This window comes from Rhinolophus ferrumequinum, chromosome X (assembly GCF_004115265.2).
Source record: "Rhinolophus ferrumequinum isolate MPI-CBG mRhiFer1 chromosome X, mRhiFer1_v1.p, whole genome shotgun sequence".
Classification (NCBI taxonomy): domain Eukaryota; kingdom Metazoa; phylum Chordata; class Mammalia; order Chiroptera; family Rhinolophidae; genus Rhinolophus; species Rhinolophus ferrumequinum.
Genome location: NC_046284.1, coordinates 87,096,239 through 87,115,147, shown reverse-complemented (window position 1 = coordinate 87,115,147; position 18,909 = coordinate 87,096,239). Strand labels below are relative to the sequence as shown.

The 18,909-nt window shown below is 41.5% G+C and overlaps 1 protein-coding gene and 1 pseudogene across 1 annotated transcript in view; one reads left to right on the top strand and one right to left on the bottom strand.

Annotated features, from left to right (window-relative positions):
- LOC117022186 (40S ribosomal protein S2-like) overlaps window positions 1–528 on the top strand; it is an 803-nt pseudogene extending 275 nt beyond the window's left edge.
- Window positions 1–18,647, bottom strand: part of SLC9A7 (solute carrier family 9 member A7) — a 165,794-nt gene extending 147,147 nt beyond the window's left edge. Inside the window, 1 exon segment of the mRNA XM_033105983.1 lies at window positions 18,180–18,647. Coding sequence (XP_032961874.1) covers window positions 18,180–18,510 — 331 coding nt within the window. The 5' untranslated portion in view covers window positions 18,511–18,647.
- Window positions 18,648–18,909: the final 262 nt, after the last annotated feature.

Here is an 18,909-nt window from a genome sequence, read left to right as displayed (position 1 = left end):
TGCAAAAGCAGACCCGCTCTGGCTAGAGAACCCAAAGGCATTTGTTGCCATTGGGGACTGCAATGGACACGTGGGTTTGGGTGTTAAGTGCCACTGCCATCCGCGGGACCATCATCCTAGCCAAGCTCTCCATCGTCCCTGTGCAGTGAGGCCATTGGCGCAACAAGATGGGCAAGCCCCACACCGTCCCTTGCAAGGTGACCGGCCGCTGTGGCTCTGTGCGCGTGGGCCTCATCCTCGCTCGCAGGGGCACTGGCATTCTCTTGGCTTCTGTGCCCAAGAAGCTGCTGCTGATGGCCAATACAATGACTGCTACACCTCCGCCAGGCGCTGCACTGCCACCCTGGGCAACTTTGCCAAGGCCAACTTTGATGCCATCTCTAAGACCTACAGCTATCTCACCTCTGACCTCTGGAAAGAGACTGTGTTCACCAAGTCTCTCTATCAGGAACTCACCCACCATCTTGTAAAGACCCATACCAGAGTTCCTGTGCAGAGACCCAGGCTCCAGCTACAGCTGCCACATAATTTTATACAAGGCAAATAAAGTGAAAATCAAGCCTGTTTAAAAAAAAAAAAGGCAAGACCTGATTACATGCTACCTACAAGAAAATCACTTTAAAGACACAAATGGGTCAAAAATAAAAGGATGCCCAACAATTCCATCTGTAGGTATATACCCAAGAGACATGAAAACATATGTCCAAAGAAAAAGAAAGAAAACATATGGTCACACAAAAACTTGTACACAAATGTTTGTAGAAGCATTATTCATAATAGCCAAAAAGTGAAAATAACACAAATTTCCATCAACTGAAGGGAGAAACAAAATACAGTATAGTCATACAGTATATTCAGCTATGAAGTACTGGTCCATGCTACAACATGAATACACCTTAAAAATATTATGTTAAGTAAAAGAAGCCAGTCACAAAGGACCACATATTGTATAATTACATTTATAGGAAATGTCCAAAATAAGTAACTCCATAGAAACAGAAAAGTAGACTGGAGGTTGTCTAGGGCTGGAGGTGTTGGGCGGAAATGGGGTAGACTACTAACAGATACAGGATTTCTTTTGTGGGTGATGAAAATGTTCTAAGATTGTGGTGAATAATTGATAGAACTATATAGAAAATCATGAATAATATAGAATATTTGAACTAGAACAGCTAAAACAATTTTTTAAGGAAGAATTAAGTTCGAGGACTCAATTTTAAGACCCACTATAAAACTGCAGTAAGCAAGATGGTGTGCTATTGGCAAAAAGCTACATACAGAGATAAGTAGAACATGATAGAAAGTCCAAAAATATATCCACACAAATATGGGCAACTGATTTTGGATGAAGTTGCAAAAGCAATTCAATGAAGCAAAGCTCATCTTTTCAACAAAACTGTTGGAAAAAATAAACACCAATATGTAAAAAAAAAAAAAAAAATTAAACCTCATACCTTATACAAACACTAACTCAAAATAAACCACAGATCTAAATGTGAAATACAAACACCATAAAACTTTTAGGAAAAAACAGAGGAGAAAACCTTCTTAACCTGGGGTTAAGCAATGAGTTTTTAGACATGATACCAAAAGCAAAATCAATAAAAAGGAAAAGTTAATAAACCAGACTGCATCAAAATTTAAAACTTTTGCTCTGTAGAAGACACTGTTAAGATAATGAAAACACAAGGTACAAACTGGGAAAGAATATTTGCGAATTATATGTCTAACAAAGGAGTTGCATCCAAAATATAAAAAGAACTCTCGAAGAGATGACATCATAGGAATGGCGGCAGCAGGGAGCACTTTCTGAGTTCTCCTCCGGCTCTTATTACAAATGGGACCTATAACCCATCAAAGAACTCTTTGCTCATCACACAGAACAGCTAAGAGACTCGTGGAAGGATTACTTGAAGGTGCGCAAATTGGGCGAGCAGGGGAAGGAAGGAAGGGAGCGAAGTGAAAACGCCGCGCGGGCCCATGGCGGGGTCCCCACCGGCAGCGGCGAAAACCACGGTGGCACCCGCAGTTCCGGGCACACACGGATTCCCAGGGCAGAACGGAGAGCACAGAGACCAGGAGGTGGGCTTTTTCCCTGCGTCCCACGGCTGATTTCTCCCGGCGGGAGGGCGGCTAGTGGGCCCTAGGGCAGACAAAGAACACAGACTCCATACCTGGGCCCCTCCCCCACCCTTCCAATCCTACCCCCGCCATTCCAGAGACTTAAACTGGCCCCTGAACTGAGGAGTAGTGTCAGATTACAGAGGAGCCGTAGTAGTGCTCAGGCTCTGGGAAGCCTGACAGGCAGCCCTGACCCAGGGAACAGTGTGATTTTGGCTGGGCTAGGAGAGAAGAGACTCCTCCACCCCCAGCCACCACCTTTTCTGGCCTGCAGGAAGAGGGTGAAGCACGGCTGGGCTGGGAGAGAGAAGACCCCTCCATCCCCAGCCCCCACCCTTTCTGGCCTGCCTAGGGCGGGGCAAGTGCAATTGCAGAGACACTCCCAGAGATCAGCAGTAAGCGGCAGACGCAGCTCTGGGCTTTGAGCAGCTCAGAAATCTCCCGCCCGCACCCCTCCATACACACACACACTGAAGAAGTGCCCTAAGACTCAGGAGTACTGGACACGGGGCTGGTGGTGCTACTCTTAGTGTGCATATGTACAGGCAAGGACAGAAACTGCACTGACTTTGTAAAAACTATCATCCAGACCCCTCAGGCCCACGCATTTAAATCTACAGTCCCAAAGTCACTCTGGGCACCAGGTGACCGGCTCTGCCTGCGCAATAAGCAGGGGGCTCTTTGGTACAGCAGAGGACAACCTGGACATTACTTGGTGGGCTTAAACCAAGACTGGCGCTGCTTTTTGTTTTGCTTTGTTTTGTTTTGTTTTGCTTTGTCTTTATATCTTTGATATCTTTGCTGTGTTGAGTGGGAGTTATCGGGTGTTTTTACATGTGAATGTATTTGATTTTTTTCCTTGTTGTTGTTGGTGTTGTTGTGCTTGGTGATTTGCTTTGTTCTGAAACTGCCCTACCAGGGCCCAGCTTAAGAGGCACAAGATTCAACATATCCAGAGGCCAACTCCAGACCAAACCAGAGTACTACTGGGTTTGACCTACAAGTCACACACCCAGAGGGAATTCTCTGAAGGCACTAGAGCCCATAGAGGCCAAACCACACTTAAGTGGTCAACCCTCACGCAGCAGAACGCCCTGCGGGGGGCAGAGCCAAGTCTCACAACGAGTCAGCCTAGGAGTTAACCCCACCTACTCACAAGCAAAAAGCAATTAAAGATCTTCTTGAACAGGACAATATACACAACACAAGAGTCACCTTTGGAGCACACGCAGAGGAGAAGAACGAAGTAGTGCAAGTCAAATATAAAGGACACATACTACATAAGATAACCTAGCAAGAACTAAGAACTCTAAGGGATCTACCTAACACATCAAAGCAAACACAGAGAGTCAGCCAGAATGGGGAAACAAAGACACACGTCCCAAGTAAAAGAACAGAAGAAACCTCCACAACTGGAACCAAATGAAGCAGACATAACCAACCTTTCAGAGACAGAGTTCAGAACACTGGTGATGAGAATGTTTAAAAAGCTTAGAGAAGACATAAAGAAGGATGTAGAAATCATAACGAACAACCAGTTAGAACTAAAGAACACAATTACCGAAATTAAGAACTCACTTGAAGGAATTACCAGCAGGTTAGATGAAGCAGAGGATCGAATCAGCAACTTAGAAGACAAGGTAGCAGAGATCACCCAAACGGAACAACAGAAACAAAAAAGAATGAAAAACAATGAGGATGGCTTAAGAGACCTCTGGGATAACATCAAGCGCAACAACATGCGCATCATAGGAATACCAGAAGGTGAAGAGAGGAAGCAAGGGATTGAGAACATATTTGAAGTAACAATGTCCGAAAACTTCCCCAACCTGATGAAAGAAACCAACATACAAGCCCAGGAAGTGCAGAGAGTTCCAACCAGGATAAACGCAAACAGGTCCACACCAAGACACATTATAGGTAAAATGGCAAAGCTGAAAGACAAAGAGAGAATCCTAAAAGCAGCAAGAGAAAGACAGAGGGTTACATACAAGGGAACTCCCATAAGACTATCAAATGACTTTTCTACAGAAACATTCAAGGCCAGGAGAGAGTGGCAGGAGATACTCAAAGTGATGGAAAACAAAGACCTACAACCTAGATTACTTTATCCAGCAAGGCTATCATTTAAAGTTGATGGAGAGATAAAGAGCTTCCCAGGAAAAAATAAGCTAAAGGAATTTATTACCACCAAGCCAGCATTGCAAGAAATACTAAAAGGACTTCTTTTGATCTTTCTTGTTTGAAAGATCAAAACAACCTAACTACAAATTTAAAAATGGCAATAACTATGTACCTATCAATAATCACTTTAAATGTAAATGGATTAAATGCTCCAATCAAGAGACATAGGGTGGCTGAGAGGATAAGAAAGTAAGACCCTTATATATGCTGTATACAAGAAACTCACCTCAGAACAAAAGACACACACAGGCTGAAAGTGAAGGGTTGGAGTAAGATTTTTCATGCAAATGGAAATGAGAAAAAAGCTGGAGTTGCAATACTTATATCTGACAAAATAGACTTTAAAATGAAGAACATATTAAAAGATAAAGATGGGCACTATATAATAATAAAGGGATCGATCCGACAAGAGGACATAACCCTAGTAAACATCTATGCACCCAACATAGTAGCACCTAAATATATAAAACAGGTACTGACTGACATAAAGACAGAGATCAACAGTAACACTATCATAGTAGGGGACTTCAACACACCTCTGACAACAAGGGACAGGTCTTCCAGACAGAAAATCAATATGGAAACAACAGCCTTAAATGATACATTGGACCACTTGGATCTAATCGATATTTTCAGAACATTTCACCCCAATGCTGCAAAATACACGTTTTTCTCAAGCGCACATGGAACATTTTCCAAGATAGACCATATGTTAGGCCACAAAACAAGTCTTGATAAATTTAAGAAAATTGAAATCATACCAATTGTCTTCTCTGATCACAATGCTATGAAATTAGAAATGAACTACAGGAAAAAAACTGGAAGACACATCAATTCATGGAAGCTGAATAACTTATTACTAAATAATGAATGGGTCAAGCAGGAGATCAAGGAAGAAATCAAAAGATATCTCAAGACAAAAGAAAATGAAAACACGACGACCCAAAATCTATGGGATGCCGCGAAAGCAGTCCTAAGAGGGAAATTCATAGCTTTGCAGGCCTACCTAAAGAAACAAGAAACATCACTAATAAACAGTTTATCTTCACATTTAAGGGATCTGGAAAACGAACAGCAAAATAAGCCCAAAGGGAGCACAAGGAAGGAGATAATAAAGATCAGAGTTGAAATAAATGAAATAGAAACCAGAAAAACAATACAAAAGATCAATGAATCCAAGAGTTGGTTCTTAGAGAAGATAAACAAAATCGACAAACCTTTAGCCAGACTCATTAAAAAAAAGAGAGAGAGGACCCAAATTAATAAAATCAGAAATGAAAGAGGAGAAGTGACAACGGACACCGCAGAAATACAAAAAGTTTTAAGAAGTTACTATGAGCAACTATATGCCAACAAATTTGACAATCTGGAAGAAATGGACAATTTTCTAGAGGCGTACAACCTTCCAAGGCTAACTCAAGAAGAAACAGAAAACCTGAATAGTCTGATTACCACCAGGGAAATTGAATCAGTAATCAACAATCTCCCAACAAACAAAAGCCCTGGACCAGATGGCTTTACAGGTGAATTTTACAAAACGTTCAAAAAAGAATTATCACCTATTCTCCTCAAGCTCTTCCAAAAAATCCAGAAGGAAGGAAGACTCCCAAACACTTTTTATGAAGCCACTATCACCCTGATCCCAAAATCAGACAAAGACACCACAAAAAAAGAAAACTACAGGCCGATATCTCTAATGAACATAGATGCAAAAATCCTCAACAAAATATTAGCGAACAGAATTCAGCAATACATTAAAAAGATCATACACCATGATCAAGTGGGATTCATCCCTGGTATGCAAGGGTGGTTCAACATCCGCAAATCAATTAATGTGATACACCACATTAACAAAATGAAAAATAAAAATCACATGATCATATCAATAGGTGCAGAAAAAGCATTTGATAAAATCCAACAGCCATTTATGATAAAAACCCTTAAGAAAGTGGGAATAGAGGGATCATATCTCAACATAATAAAGGCCATATATGACAAACCCACAGCTAACATCATACTCAATGGGGAAAAGCTAAAACCATTCCCCCTAAGATCAGGAACAAGGCAAGGTTGCCCACTATCTCCGCTTCTATTCAACATAGTGCTGGAAGTTCTAGCCACAGCAATCAGACAAGAAAAAGAAATAAAAGGCAAGGCATCCAAATTGGTAAGGAGGAAGTAAAATTATCATTATATGCAGATGATATGATACTATATATAGAGAACCCTAAAGACTCCACCAAGAAGCTATTAGAGCTGATAGATGAATTTAGTAAAGTAGCAGGATACAAAATTAATATTCAGAAATCAGTTGCATTTGTATATACCAATAATAAAACATCAGAAGGAGAAATTAAAAAAACAATCCCATTTACAATTGTTCCAAAGACTATAAAATACCTGGGAATAAATTTAACCAAAGAAGTAAAAGATCTGTACTCAGAAAATTATAAGACACTGAAGAAAGGAATGAAAGAAGATATAGATGGAAACACATATCATGTTCATGGATAGGAAGAATCAATATAGTTAAAATGTCCATACTGCCTAAGGCAATATACATATTCAACGCAATTCCTATCAAACTACCAACGACGTTTTTCACAGAACTAGAACGTATAATCCTAAAATTTATATGGGAACATAAAAGACCCCGTATAGCCTCAGCAATCTTGAGAAATAAGAACAAAGTGGGAGGTATAACAATACCTGACTTCAAATTATACTACAAGGCTACAGTAATCAAAACAGCATGGTACTGGCATAAAAACAGACACATAGATCAATGGAACAGAATAGAGAGTCCAGAAATAAATCCATGCCTATATGGCCATTTAATCTACGACAATGGAAGCAAGAATGTACGATGGGGTAAAGACAGTCTATTCAATAAATGGTGCTGGGAAACCTGGACAGACACATGCAAAAAAATGAAGCTGGACCATCTCCTTACACCATATAGAAAAATAAATTCAAAATGGCTTAAAGACTTAAATGTAAGATCTGAAACCATAAAATACCTAGAAGAAAATATAGGAAGAAACTTCACAGACATTACCCGGAGTAAGATTTTTACTGATATATCCCCTCGCGCGAGGGAAGTAAGAGAAAAAATAAACATGTGGGATTATATCAAACTAAAAAGTTTTTTCACAGCAAAGGAAACCATCAATAAAACAAAAAGGGATCCTACTGAATGGGAAAAGATATTTGCCAATGATATATCTGATAAGGGATTAATATCACAAATCTATAAAAAACTCACTGAACTCAACTCCAAAAAAACAAACGACCCAATTAAAAAATGGGCAGAGGACTTGAAGAGACATTTTTCTAAAAAGGACATACAGATGGCAAACAGACATATGAAGAAATGCTCAACCTCACTAACCATCAGAGAAATGCAAATAAAAACCACAATGAGATACCACCTCACCCCAGTCAAAATGGCTATCATCAATAAATCAACAAACAACAAGTGCTGGCGTGGATGTGGAGAAAAGGGAACGCTTGTGCACTGTTGGTAGGATTGCAGATTGGTGCAGCCACTATGGAAAACAGTATGGAGGTATCTCAAAAATCTGAAAATGGAACTACCCTATGATCCAGTAATTCCACTCCTAGGTATCTATCCGGAGAAATCCAAAACTCCAATTCAAAAATCTTTATGCACTCCTATGTTTATTGCAGCCCTATACACAATAGGTAAGACATGGAAACAACCGAAATGCCCATCGGTAGATGACTGGATTAAGAAACTGTGGTACATGTATACAATGGAGTATTATGCAGCCATAAAGAAGAAAGAAATCTTACCATTTGCAACAACATGGATGGACCTAGAGAACATTATGTTAAGTGAAATAAGTCAGACAGAGAAAGATAAGTACCATATGATCTCACTTATATGCGGAATCTAAAGAAAAGAATAAGTGAATGAACTAATCAGAAACAGTTTTGGAGACAAAGAGGAAAAACTGAGGGTTGCTAGATGGGCGGGGCGGGTGGGGGTAAGGGGGTAGGTGAGGGGATTAGAAAACAATCAGTAACCACAGGATGGCCACGGGTTTGAAAATTAATCTGGGGAACGTAATTTAGCGGTTACCAGAGGGTAAGGGGGTTGGCGGGTGTGAGATGAGGGTAAGGGGGATCAAATATGTGGTGATGGAAGGAGAACTGACTCTGGATGGTGAACACACAATGTAATTTATAGATGATGTGATACAGAATTGCACACCTGAAATCTATGTAATTTTACTAACAATGGTCACCCCGATAAATTAAAAAAATAATAAATAAATAAAAACTAAAAAAAATTAAAAATAAAGAAATAAGAAAAAATAAAAGTAAAAAAAAAAAAGAACTCTCAAAACTCAAAGAAAACAAACGATACAATTAGAAAGTGAGGGAAAGACTTGAACAGTCTCTTCACCAAAAATGAGATGTGAATGGCAAATAAGCACATGAAAAGATGTTCAACATTAGGGAAACACAAATTAAAACCACAATGTGCTACCCCTACCCATCTATTAAAATGGCAAAAATTTAAAAAATACTAACAAATACTTAGTGCTGAAGAGAATATGGAGCAACTGAAACTCTTACACATTGCTAGATGGAATGTACAGCCACTCTAGAAAACAGTTTGGCAGTTTCCTTATAAAGTTATACATGTTTATCCTATGACCCAGCAATCTTATTCCTGATGATTTACCATAGAAAAATGTAAACTTACATTCACACAAAAACCTGTACACTAATATTTATAGCATTATCACACAAAACTGAAAACAACTCAAATGTCCTTCAACTGACAAAGGAATAAACAAACTGTGGTACATCCATAAAATGGAATCCAACTCGGCAATAAAAATGAGCTAACCATAGAAAAATGCAACCACCTGGGTGAAGCTCAAAGGCGTTATGCTGAGTGAAAGTTAATCATAAAAGGTTACATACTGAAAGATTCCATTTATACAACATATTTGAAAAGCCAAAACTATAGTGATGGAGAACAGATCAGTGGTTGTCAGAGTAGGGTGGTAGCATGAGAGAGTTTTTCAGGATGATAGAACTGTGTTCATCTCGATTGTGGATGGTTACACACATCTGTACAGATGTTAAAATTTGTAAAACTGTGTGTCAAAAGCCAACTTTACTTGTGATAATTTAAAAATAAAATTTAAAAATTTAATAAAAAATTTAAATAAAAGTATGGATAAAACTGAAGAAGCCTCAGGAACATAAAAAGCTAATAGTTGACACCACATGCTACTCAGCAGGAAAAAAATAACATAATAGGCCTGATGTTGCTATGTTGCTATTTCTAGGAGGGCCTGCTTGCATGATTGATCCTTGCAATGACGCCTGGGAATTTGGCTTGTAAAATATTCCCTATGCTACTAATTGATAAGGCTGTTTTGCGTGCCTGGAACACTGCATTCTGCCATACCAGCCTGGCTAGATTTTCTGTAAATATGATTTATGTTTCTGTAAATGTGATTTATGGTGAACACCTGCTTTCCTTCTGGGAGTTAGAAATTTCAGTAAGAGTGCCTGATCAACCCCCAGTAAAAAAAGTCCGAGTCTTGAGCAAGATTCCCTAGTCAGAAACACTGTGTATGTGTTGTTGTATTTAATTGCTGGAGGAGGAAGCTTTTTCTGTGAAACCCCATCCCTAATCCCCTAAGGGAGAACTTTGGAAACCCACATCTAGACTCTTCCAGACTCCATCCATTGCATCTTTTTCAGTTGCTGGTCCTGCTGTGTATACTATCACTGTACTAAATCATAGCTGTGATTACACATGTCTCTGAATCCCATGAGTCTTTTTAGGAAATCACCAAATGTGTGGGTGGTCATCAGACGTCCAAAACAATTACCAAATATAAGTGGTACTTTAAATCTTAACCCTTTCCTCAAACCCTTTCTCTGGACCTGTACTGCCTACTCTTCAGCCTCCTTTAAAATCCCAAGCAGAGCCATATCTGCTGTGGTCATGAACACCTGCATCAGGTCCTCACACAGCCCAGATTGTCATACCCAAGTTCCAAAGGGAACTCAGAACCTGGTGTAAAAGTTACAATTAGGCTCAGCAGCAAACAACAAAGGACCCATTTCTCTCTCACATATAAGGAGTCCAGAAGTATGCAGACCAACCAAGCCTGACATGGCAGCTCTAAGCTATTAAAGATCCCAGCTCCATCTACCTCATTGTATTGCCAGAAGTGTCTTCCATTCCCAAGGTTACCTCTAGATCCAATATGGCTGCTGGAGCTCTAGCCATAACATCCACATCCAAGAAGATAACAAGGCATGGGAGAAGAAGGGCATGCTCCCTTCCTTTTAAGGATATTTTGCACAAGTCCTACACATTTCTTCTAATCTTTAGCTAGAACTTAATCACATGACCACACCTAACTTCAAGAGAGGCCAGGAAATGCAGTGTTTTCATTAAACAGCCCCACTCTGAGATATTCTAAGTCTGGGGCCAGACCTGCTAGTTCTAACAAGCTCCCAGGTGATACTGATAGGTCTATTGAAACAACTTCAGAAACTCTATATAAATGCTCTCTTCAAACTGGGTTAAAATAAAAATTTAATTTATTATCAACCAACAACAACAACAAAAACCCACATGCAAATCCTGCTACTTCTCTTTTCTAGATCATGTATGGCAAAGTATTCGTCAAATACTGCAACAGAGATTGGCTAGCTACTTTCCAAACCTGTTCCTCTTCCTCTAGCTGGACTACATTTCCCTGCCTCCCTTCCAGTTAGATGCGGTCTTGGGACCTAGTTCTGTCCAACAGGAAACAAAGAGAGGAGCAACACTTCCAGACTTAGCACATTAAGTCTTCCCCATATGATTCTTTTTCTCTCCTCATTCATGGATGGAGAGGGAGAATTTCAAGGCCCTAGGGAATGGGGAAGCCACAAGATGGAAGGCACCTGGTACCTGAATCACCACATGGAGAGTCACCTGCCATACCCTTGCACTGGTCCATTACATGAGTAAAAAGTGAACTTTTCTTATGTTAGACCACTGAAATTTGAGGTTGCTCTGTGACAATAGCTAGCATTACCCTCATACAAATATCCACACTGATTAAAAGCCAGACAGCATACTTTAACCAAAAAAGAAAAGTCTCCTGAAATACACTCTTGTAAGTGGAAAAATCGCCTCTGGGCGATTTTTCAAAAGACATGTGAACTTAAAAAATCAAACAAAAAATGAAAGTAAAAAGAAGGTACTGACTATATATTTCTTTAATTATATAGTCACAGGATATAAAGTACAGCATAGGGAATATAGTCACTGGTATTATAATAGTTATGTACGGTGTCAGAGGGGCAGTAGACTTGTTGGGGTTATCACTTTGTGAGGGGTGTAAATGTCTAACCACTATGTTGTTTTGTACATCTGAAACTAATAAAAAAAAGAAGTTACTGATAATCAAGTTATGTAAGCCTAACATCATTGCATATAAACTAATGGCAAACAGCATTGCTCAGCGTCAGAAGTTTAATGAGAGTAACAGGATGCATCCAGCCTCACCTGTGCAGCCTTTCAGGCAGGAAGGCTGACAGGTTAACAAGGAGGTTAACGTCTTCCCCAATCTTCTATTTTAATGAAAATTTCAGAGCATACCAAAAAGTTGAAAGAGTATAAAGTGTACCCTTTCACCCACCACCTAGATTTAACAATTGCTAGAATTTTGCCATATTTGCTTTCTCTGTATATGTGGTGTGTATATTTTTTGACTGAACTTTTTAAAAGTAAGTTTCATACATTAGAACTCATACACTTCACTCATAAATACTTCAGCCTGTATCTCCAAAGAATAAGTACATTCTCATATAGAACCTCAATTGTCACACCTAACAAAAACAATAGTAATTCCCTAATACCATCTAGTATCAAGTCCACATTCAAATATCATTGATTGTCCCCAAAGCATTTTTATAGCTTTTTCATGAACCAGAAGCCAGTCAAGTTTCCTGCGCTACATTTCATTGTCTCTTTCGTCTCCAATAACTTATAACACTGTCTTAGCCGGCTCAGGCTGCTAGAACAAAATACCACAGACTGGGTGGCTTAAACAACAAACATTTATTTCTCACAGTTCTGGAGGCTAGAAAGTCCAAGATCAAGGTGCTGGCAGACTCAGTGTCCAGTTAAGGCCCTCTTTCTGGATTGTAGATGGCTTCGTTCTTGCTATATCCTCACATGGAGTGAGAAAGAGAGCTCTGGTCTCTTCCTCCTCTTACAAGGGGACTAATCTCATCATGAAGGCCCAGCTTCATGACCTCATCTAACTCTTATCACTTCCTAAAGGTCCCACCTGCGTGTACCATCACAGTGGGGATTAGGGCTTCAACATATGAATGGGTTTGGGGATACACAATTCAGTCCATAACAAACACCCCACCCTCTTTGTTTCTCTTGACAAAGACTTTTTAAAGAAACCAGAATAATTGTCTTGTAGATTGTTCCATATCATGGATATACCTAATTTTTTTCGCATGTTATTTTATCATTTGCTTCTCCATTCCCTATATTTCCTGTAAACTGTAAAAAAAAAAAAAAAAGGAAGATGTACCTAAAGCCTCCATTAGATTCAGATGAAACATTTGGAGGACAAATACTACATAGGCAAACTGTATGCTTCTTATTACATCACATCAGGAGGCACATAATACCAGAGGGTAATTTGATGACGTGACTGTAAGATGGTGACTGCCAGACCTCTCCACTGCACCTTCTTTCCTTTGCGATAGGCAAGTAATGTGTGGGGTGATACTCAGCACCATGCAGCTACCATGTTCCCCCAAACAACCTCTCACCTGTGGCTCTGGAATTCATTGAAAATCCTTGTCTAAATCAATGATCGTGGAGAGTTGTGAAATGTTGATTTTTCTAATTACATCATTTCAAAAAGGTTTCTGAAAGTTCTAAGAAACGCTTTCAGGAAATGTCTTTTTTTCTAATTTTAAGACACATTTTACTTCCATTTATAACTTTTAAGTAACTAATGCTACCTAACCACATAACTATAATCTATTTCTAATACATTTTTTGCTATATAAAAGTCATTTGCTTTATTTTAAAACAATGTTTCAATTGCAAAAGGAACGGATGGGTGTTAACTAATATTTTAGGCCATTCAGAAGAGCATAAAGGGAAAAGTAACAACTTTCTTCCCTCTCTCCCAACAACTGGTCCCACTGCCAAAGGATAACCAATGCTAAGTTTGTGTATCTTTCCAGAGGAGCACACATGTCATGTATAAATGTATATGCATCATGTTTATGTACATACATTACATGTTTTAAAGAATAAATGAGATAATATTATGCAATGCTGCTCTGTGCCTTATTTTTTCCACAACAGTATGTTTGGAGACCGGCCTTAAAAGGACATCTGAAAACACCTCTTTTTACCAGCTGCATAGTATTCCTTAGCAGGAATGTGCTGTAATTTAACTAGCCCCTTCTTGATGAATATTGCAACTTGTTTCTGTTGCAACAAATATTGCTGTCTATATAACATGCTAGTGCAAGTAACATGCTAATGCAAGTATTTCTGAAGAATAAAGTCCAAGAATTGAGACTGCTGGATAAAAGAGTAGGGTAAATACCTTGTACATTTTTTTCTAGGTATTAACAAATAGCCCACCAAAAAAATTACAATTCTCTTCTCCCCACTAACTGTATCCTAATGCATTGTCAAATTACACGAGGCTTCTACTGAAGGAACCTCACATAGCAATGTTGGCCAAAGAATCACAAAGTCTAAAGTGAGAATGAGAACTAATATTTACCAAGTGTTTAAATACCAGACACTACACTTGACCTTTAGAGGATTTCAATCATACAATAATCCTGTGAGATGAGTGACATTGTCTCCATTTTTGAAAAGAGGAAGTTAAGGCTCAGATTGCTTACCCAATGTTATATACAGCTTTATAAGTAACAGGGCCAGCATTTGAACCAGGGGATCTGGCACCAAAGTCAGACCACATGGAGCTGTCCCACACTGGGGCCAAAGTGACAGGGTTCTCAAAAAAAACGAGGGCTCCTGATTAACCAGGAAGATGGTGATTCGAAACATTTGCTCACAGGTTCAAATGATAATTTCATGCCACTGCAAAAAGGCATATTTTCCCGTTGCAGACCGCCTATGAACCCACTCTTAGGTTGTGTTTAGCAATGCAGCTCCAACAAAGCAACAATGAGCCCACGAGCCACAGAACCTGAAGGGCTCACCAACATGTACTCGGAAAGTTGATAGGCCGGGAGCAGGGGGAAACGTGAAGCAGGTGGTAGGCTAGCACGGCCAAGTTAGATATTTGGCCCCGTATCAGTTGTCACCAAAACATTATGGGGGAAGCGGAACTGCTGTACACATGAAAGAGAACCACAATTAACTGACACAGTATGTTTGTACCACCTTTCTCTGACTCGAACACTTGCTATTTCTGCTGCACAGACATGCTGGGCCCAGTAACTCTAGGATGGCACTTAATCACATCCAGAGCCAGACAGCTGGGGGCTCCCTGCCCTGACAAAACAGGTTAGACTGGTGGCCATGCCTGCAGCTGTGGGTCTGGGGTGCTGTTTTCAACTTCGCTGGAGAGGCTGTTCTGTGGTCACCTTCCCTCCAGCAGCCTGGGGCTGTTGTCAGGGAGTGTTTAAATCTCTCCCTTGGTGGGTGGGGGAGTTCCTGTCAACTTAAAAGCATTCACAATGTGTCGGTTATTGTCCTTAGGTCGTTTGCACCCAAGCAAGTACTTATTATGGGATCTATTTGTGCACACCACTCCTAATGTAACATCAACTATTCTTTGGGAGTAATGCGATAAAAGGGAAGGGAAAGAAAGTCTCTTCCCCTTTCCCCATTTTGTCTAAATTCTACGCACAGGACTCCAGAAGTTACATGGGTACAGGCGACAGTTAAAAGGTCACAGAAAAGTGACAGCATAATGTGATTTAAACAGGGAGAAGTGAGCATCAAATTGGATGATCTGAGGAACATCTTAAAATATTATTACAGAGCCACAGAATGGCGGCATGGACACACTTCCATAGTTCAAAAATCAAAAAGTGAGTGATGTCTCCCTCCTACCCCTATGTCACAGCCACCTAGCTCCTCCCCTGCACCAAGGAAGCCAATGTTACTTATTCTATTGCATGTCCTTCCAGAGATATTTTATGACTACACTGGAAAATATAAATATTATCACAATCTATTTTAATATATTACTATATGTTATATATATTATAGTAATATATATCACAATCTATTTTAAATATTTAAGCCTTCCCTCTCAGATTAAAGTGCCACTTAAATATTTTTAAAGTGGCAAAAATTAGATTTTTCAAAATTTCAAAGTAAAGAGTTTTAAAATTCACAGTTGAATTCTTTCACTCATAAAAATTTGCCAATATTTAAAAGTTAAATTGTTTACCTCCAGAAATGAAGTTGGGCACACAGCAGATACTTACGTGTTTCCTTGGGTCGCTTTGTCCTTTATTACTCAGAGGCAACAGGACAGTTACTCACTTCCTCTATTGATCTTGACAAATGCAATCTGATTTCTTACTATTAAAAAAGAGAAGTCCTCAAAACCTGTACTGCATTCACTTAATTGTTCACAGATTTTCATACTGAATTTTTTTGTCAGAATCCCAATAGTCTTCAGTATATAATAAATAATTAGCTAATCAAATGACATTAGAATACAGATTGGGGGGACTTGAAACATAAGAGTAAATATCTCTGAAAGAAAGAGAGAAATGTTTCTTACAACTACAGGCAATCCACACCAAAGTAATATTTGGCATAACCTAGGACATCGCATATTGACAAACTAAATTTCTTAATACATTTCAAAGTAACACCAAAACCCAAAGACACAGAACAAAACTACACGGAATGCTATGAGATGATGTTGCTTTTTCTGAACAATCATCAATTAAACCAGATTTCAGTAACACAAAATGAAACAGTACACTGTAGCGCGGCCCCAATGACTAAAAGCTTGAGATGAGTTTTAAAAGTACATATCAGCAAAGGAAAATTCCACTGCTGCTTTTAAGCCTTAAGATAAAGGTGACTGAGCTCCTAAGAACATGGATACTCCTCAGAAAATGTATTTTTAAATCCCCAATTATTTTCTGTGAACTTGAGCATGTATTTATGAGCCTATCAAAGCTACCTTCTAAAAGTATTTCACATTGTACTTTAACGAACTGGATCTAGGGGCTATAAAAGAAAAATACTTTCAAGGCTATCTATACACATATAATGGCAATCTTCATTTGCATTATGGCTCAGAGTCAGTCGCCAGCAATGACACCATGCTTCAACTCCCCACTCTGCTCTCTGCTCAGGAAACCTTTTAGCTTACCTGCAGCCCTGGCATCAGACATTTGTAACCAACTGACACAAACCATAGAGCTCAAGAATGACCAGATATCCAGGCCAAAGTTTGTGTTCACACCTGTGATTTGCAATAAGCAAACTCAGTTTGGGACTTGGTCCTGTTTCAATTCAAGATCAGTTGAGCCCACTACCTCTTCAAAACTCAAGGGCTCCCAACAGCACTTCGCAACCCTGGTGGCCATGAGTCTGGGCTGTCAACGACCAATCAAGAACCATGAGAAGCAAGGCCCAGGGCAAAGGGTAATTTTCACATTAAAGATTAAGGTGTCTGCTTTCCATTCTCTATCAGGGAACCCTGAATGTAAATTGAGTGGATAGATCCCTCCAGTATAAGTGAAGTAAAATACTCCCTATTGGGAACAGTCATGAAGTGGACTCATTTATTTCACACGAGGATGCCAATGTAGGCTTTAACTCTACTGAATTAAATTGAAAAACAGAATACTTGGTTCCAGTTTGGAGTCATGGGGGAAGGGGTGTTAGGGGGCATGGTGGGTGAAGAGGGATGATTCAGACTGTGGCTAAATGACACCCATGTAATAACAGAAGATTTGTACAGACCACTGTGCATGTCACACCATGTGCCATTAAATCCAGAAAAGGATGGCATCAGCCCACCCTTCTCAACAAAAGAAGGCTGACTCCAGAATTAAAACCACTACTTTTCCTCTTCGAGCCTCACAAATGTATTTTCAGAGTCGCATCCACATTAGTGTGAGGAATACCAAAGCTCGTCTCCGCTTGGAGAAGGCAAGTCACTGGATGTAACTTTCCACCTGGACACAAGGAGCGAGGTATGCCCGCATCCCTGACTAGGCCCTACATGTCTGGGCACCACTCTGGGTCCTGGACGCTCACCTTTCACATCGCTTGATGCTCCAACTTTATTAACCAGAGACCTGGGAACACAGATCTCAGAAGTGGAAGCCCAGCCTGGCTGACCATGGATGTGGCATCCACCAGGCCCCGCCAGCCCATGCCCAAGCCGAGAAGCCCTCAGCCTTCACCCCCACCCTCACTGTGGCCTGCCTCCTGGAGTGGAGCAGTCCTCTGCGAAGTCACCCACCTCCCGCCAAGGTACACACACCCTGTTGAGCTGAACTGGGACGGGGCGGGGGGGGGGGGGGGGGAAGGGAAGGGAGGGGCGCGATGCGGGGTGAGACAGAACCTAGCCACCTCTGTTTCTTTCATTTTCCTGGTTCCCCGATGAAGAAACGTCGAAATGGAGTGGAATTCTTTTTAACGGTAATAGAAAGGCAGAAATGCAGACAGTTGACCTTGGAAACTAAAACCGTCGCAGCGGGAAAAGAAAAAGGAACGAAACACGTTGGCAAGTGAAGGGGGAGCACAGCGCAGCGCGAAGGGGAGCGCAGCGGCCCGGCCGCTCGAGGGGTGTCGGGATGGTGGGCGCAGGTGGGGTGCTCACCATAGATCATGGCCAGCCCGGTCTCATGCAGGAAGCGCACCCGGCGGTGCTTGAAGAGCCAGATGGTGAGGATGGTGAGCGTGAGCAGCAAGATGAAGGTGAGCAGGCTCACGCTGTCTTGCCGGTGGCTCTCCTCTGCCTCCTTCTCAGTGGCGAGCTCCTCCATGGCGCTGCTGTCCTCAGCCGCCGCCCCAGAGGAGGAGGCCGCGGCAGCGACACGCAGCCCCCGACCCAGCAGCAGCGGCACCAGCGACAGCAGCAGCAGCCGCTGTGGCAGCACCCGGGCCGCCCGCCCCGGGCCAAGGCGCGCCGCGTCACCACCAGGCTCCATGGCTCCAAGGCCGCCCGCGCCTCCTGCACACCGGGAGCTGCAGCCCCGCGCCGTCGGTGAGTTCGCACCACGCCAGCGACCTGCCGGAGTAGCCTTGGGCGCCGCAGCTCCTCCTCCCGCTGGCGCCCAGGCGGGGGCGGGGCACACGCAGTGCGCAGGATCCCCAAGCACCGCCCCCCGCCCGCGCACCTGTTCGGCTCCCGGCTGCGCCGCGCCCAGCGCCGGCCGGGCCACAGAAGCAGGGTCGGCAGTCACTCACCGACCCATGGGCGGGGCTGCCAGTGCCCTGGCCTCTCTGCGCTCCTACGCCGGGTCCTGGCGTACCTGGCCAGGCCGTCTGCGGTCGCGGGGCGGGTTCCCAAGCTCTGGCCGCCACGCTTCCTAAACCGGACGCCAGAG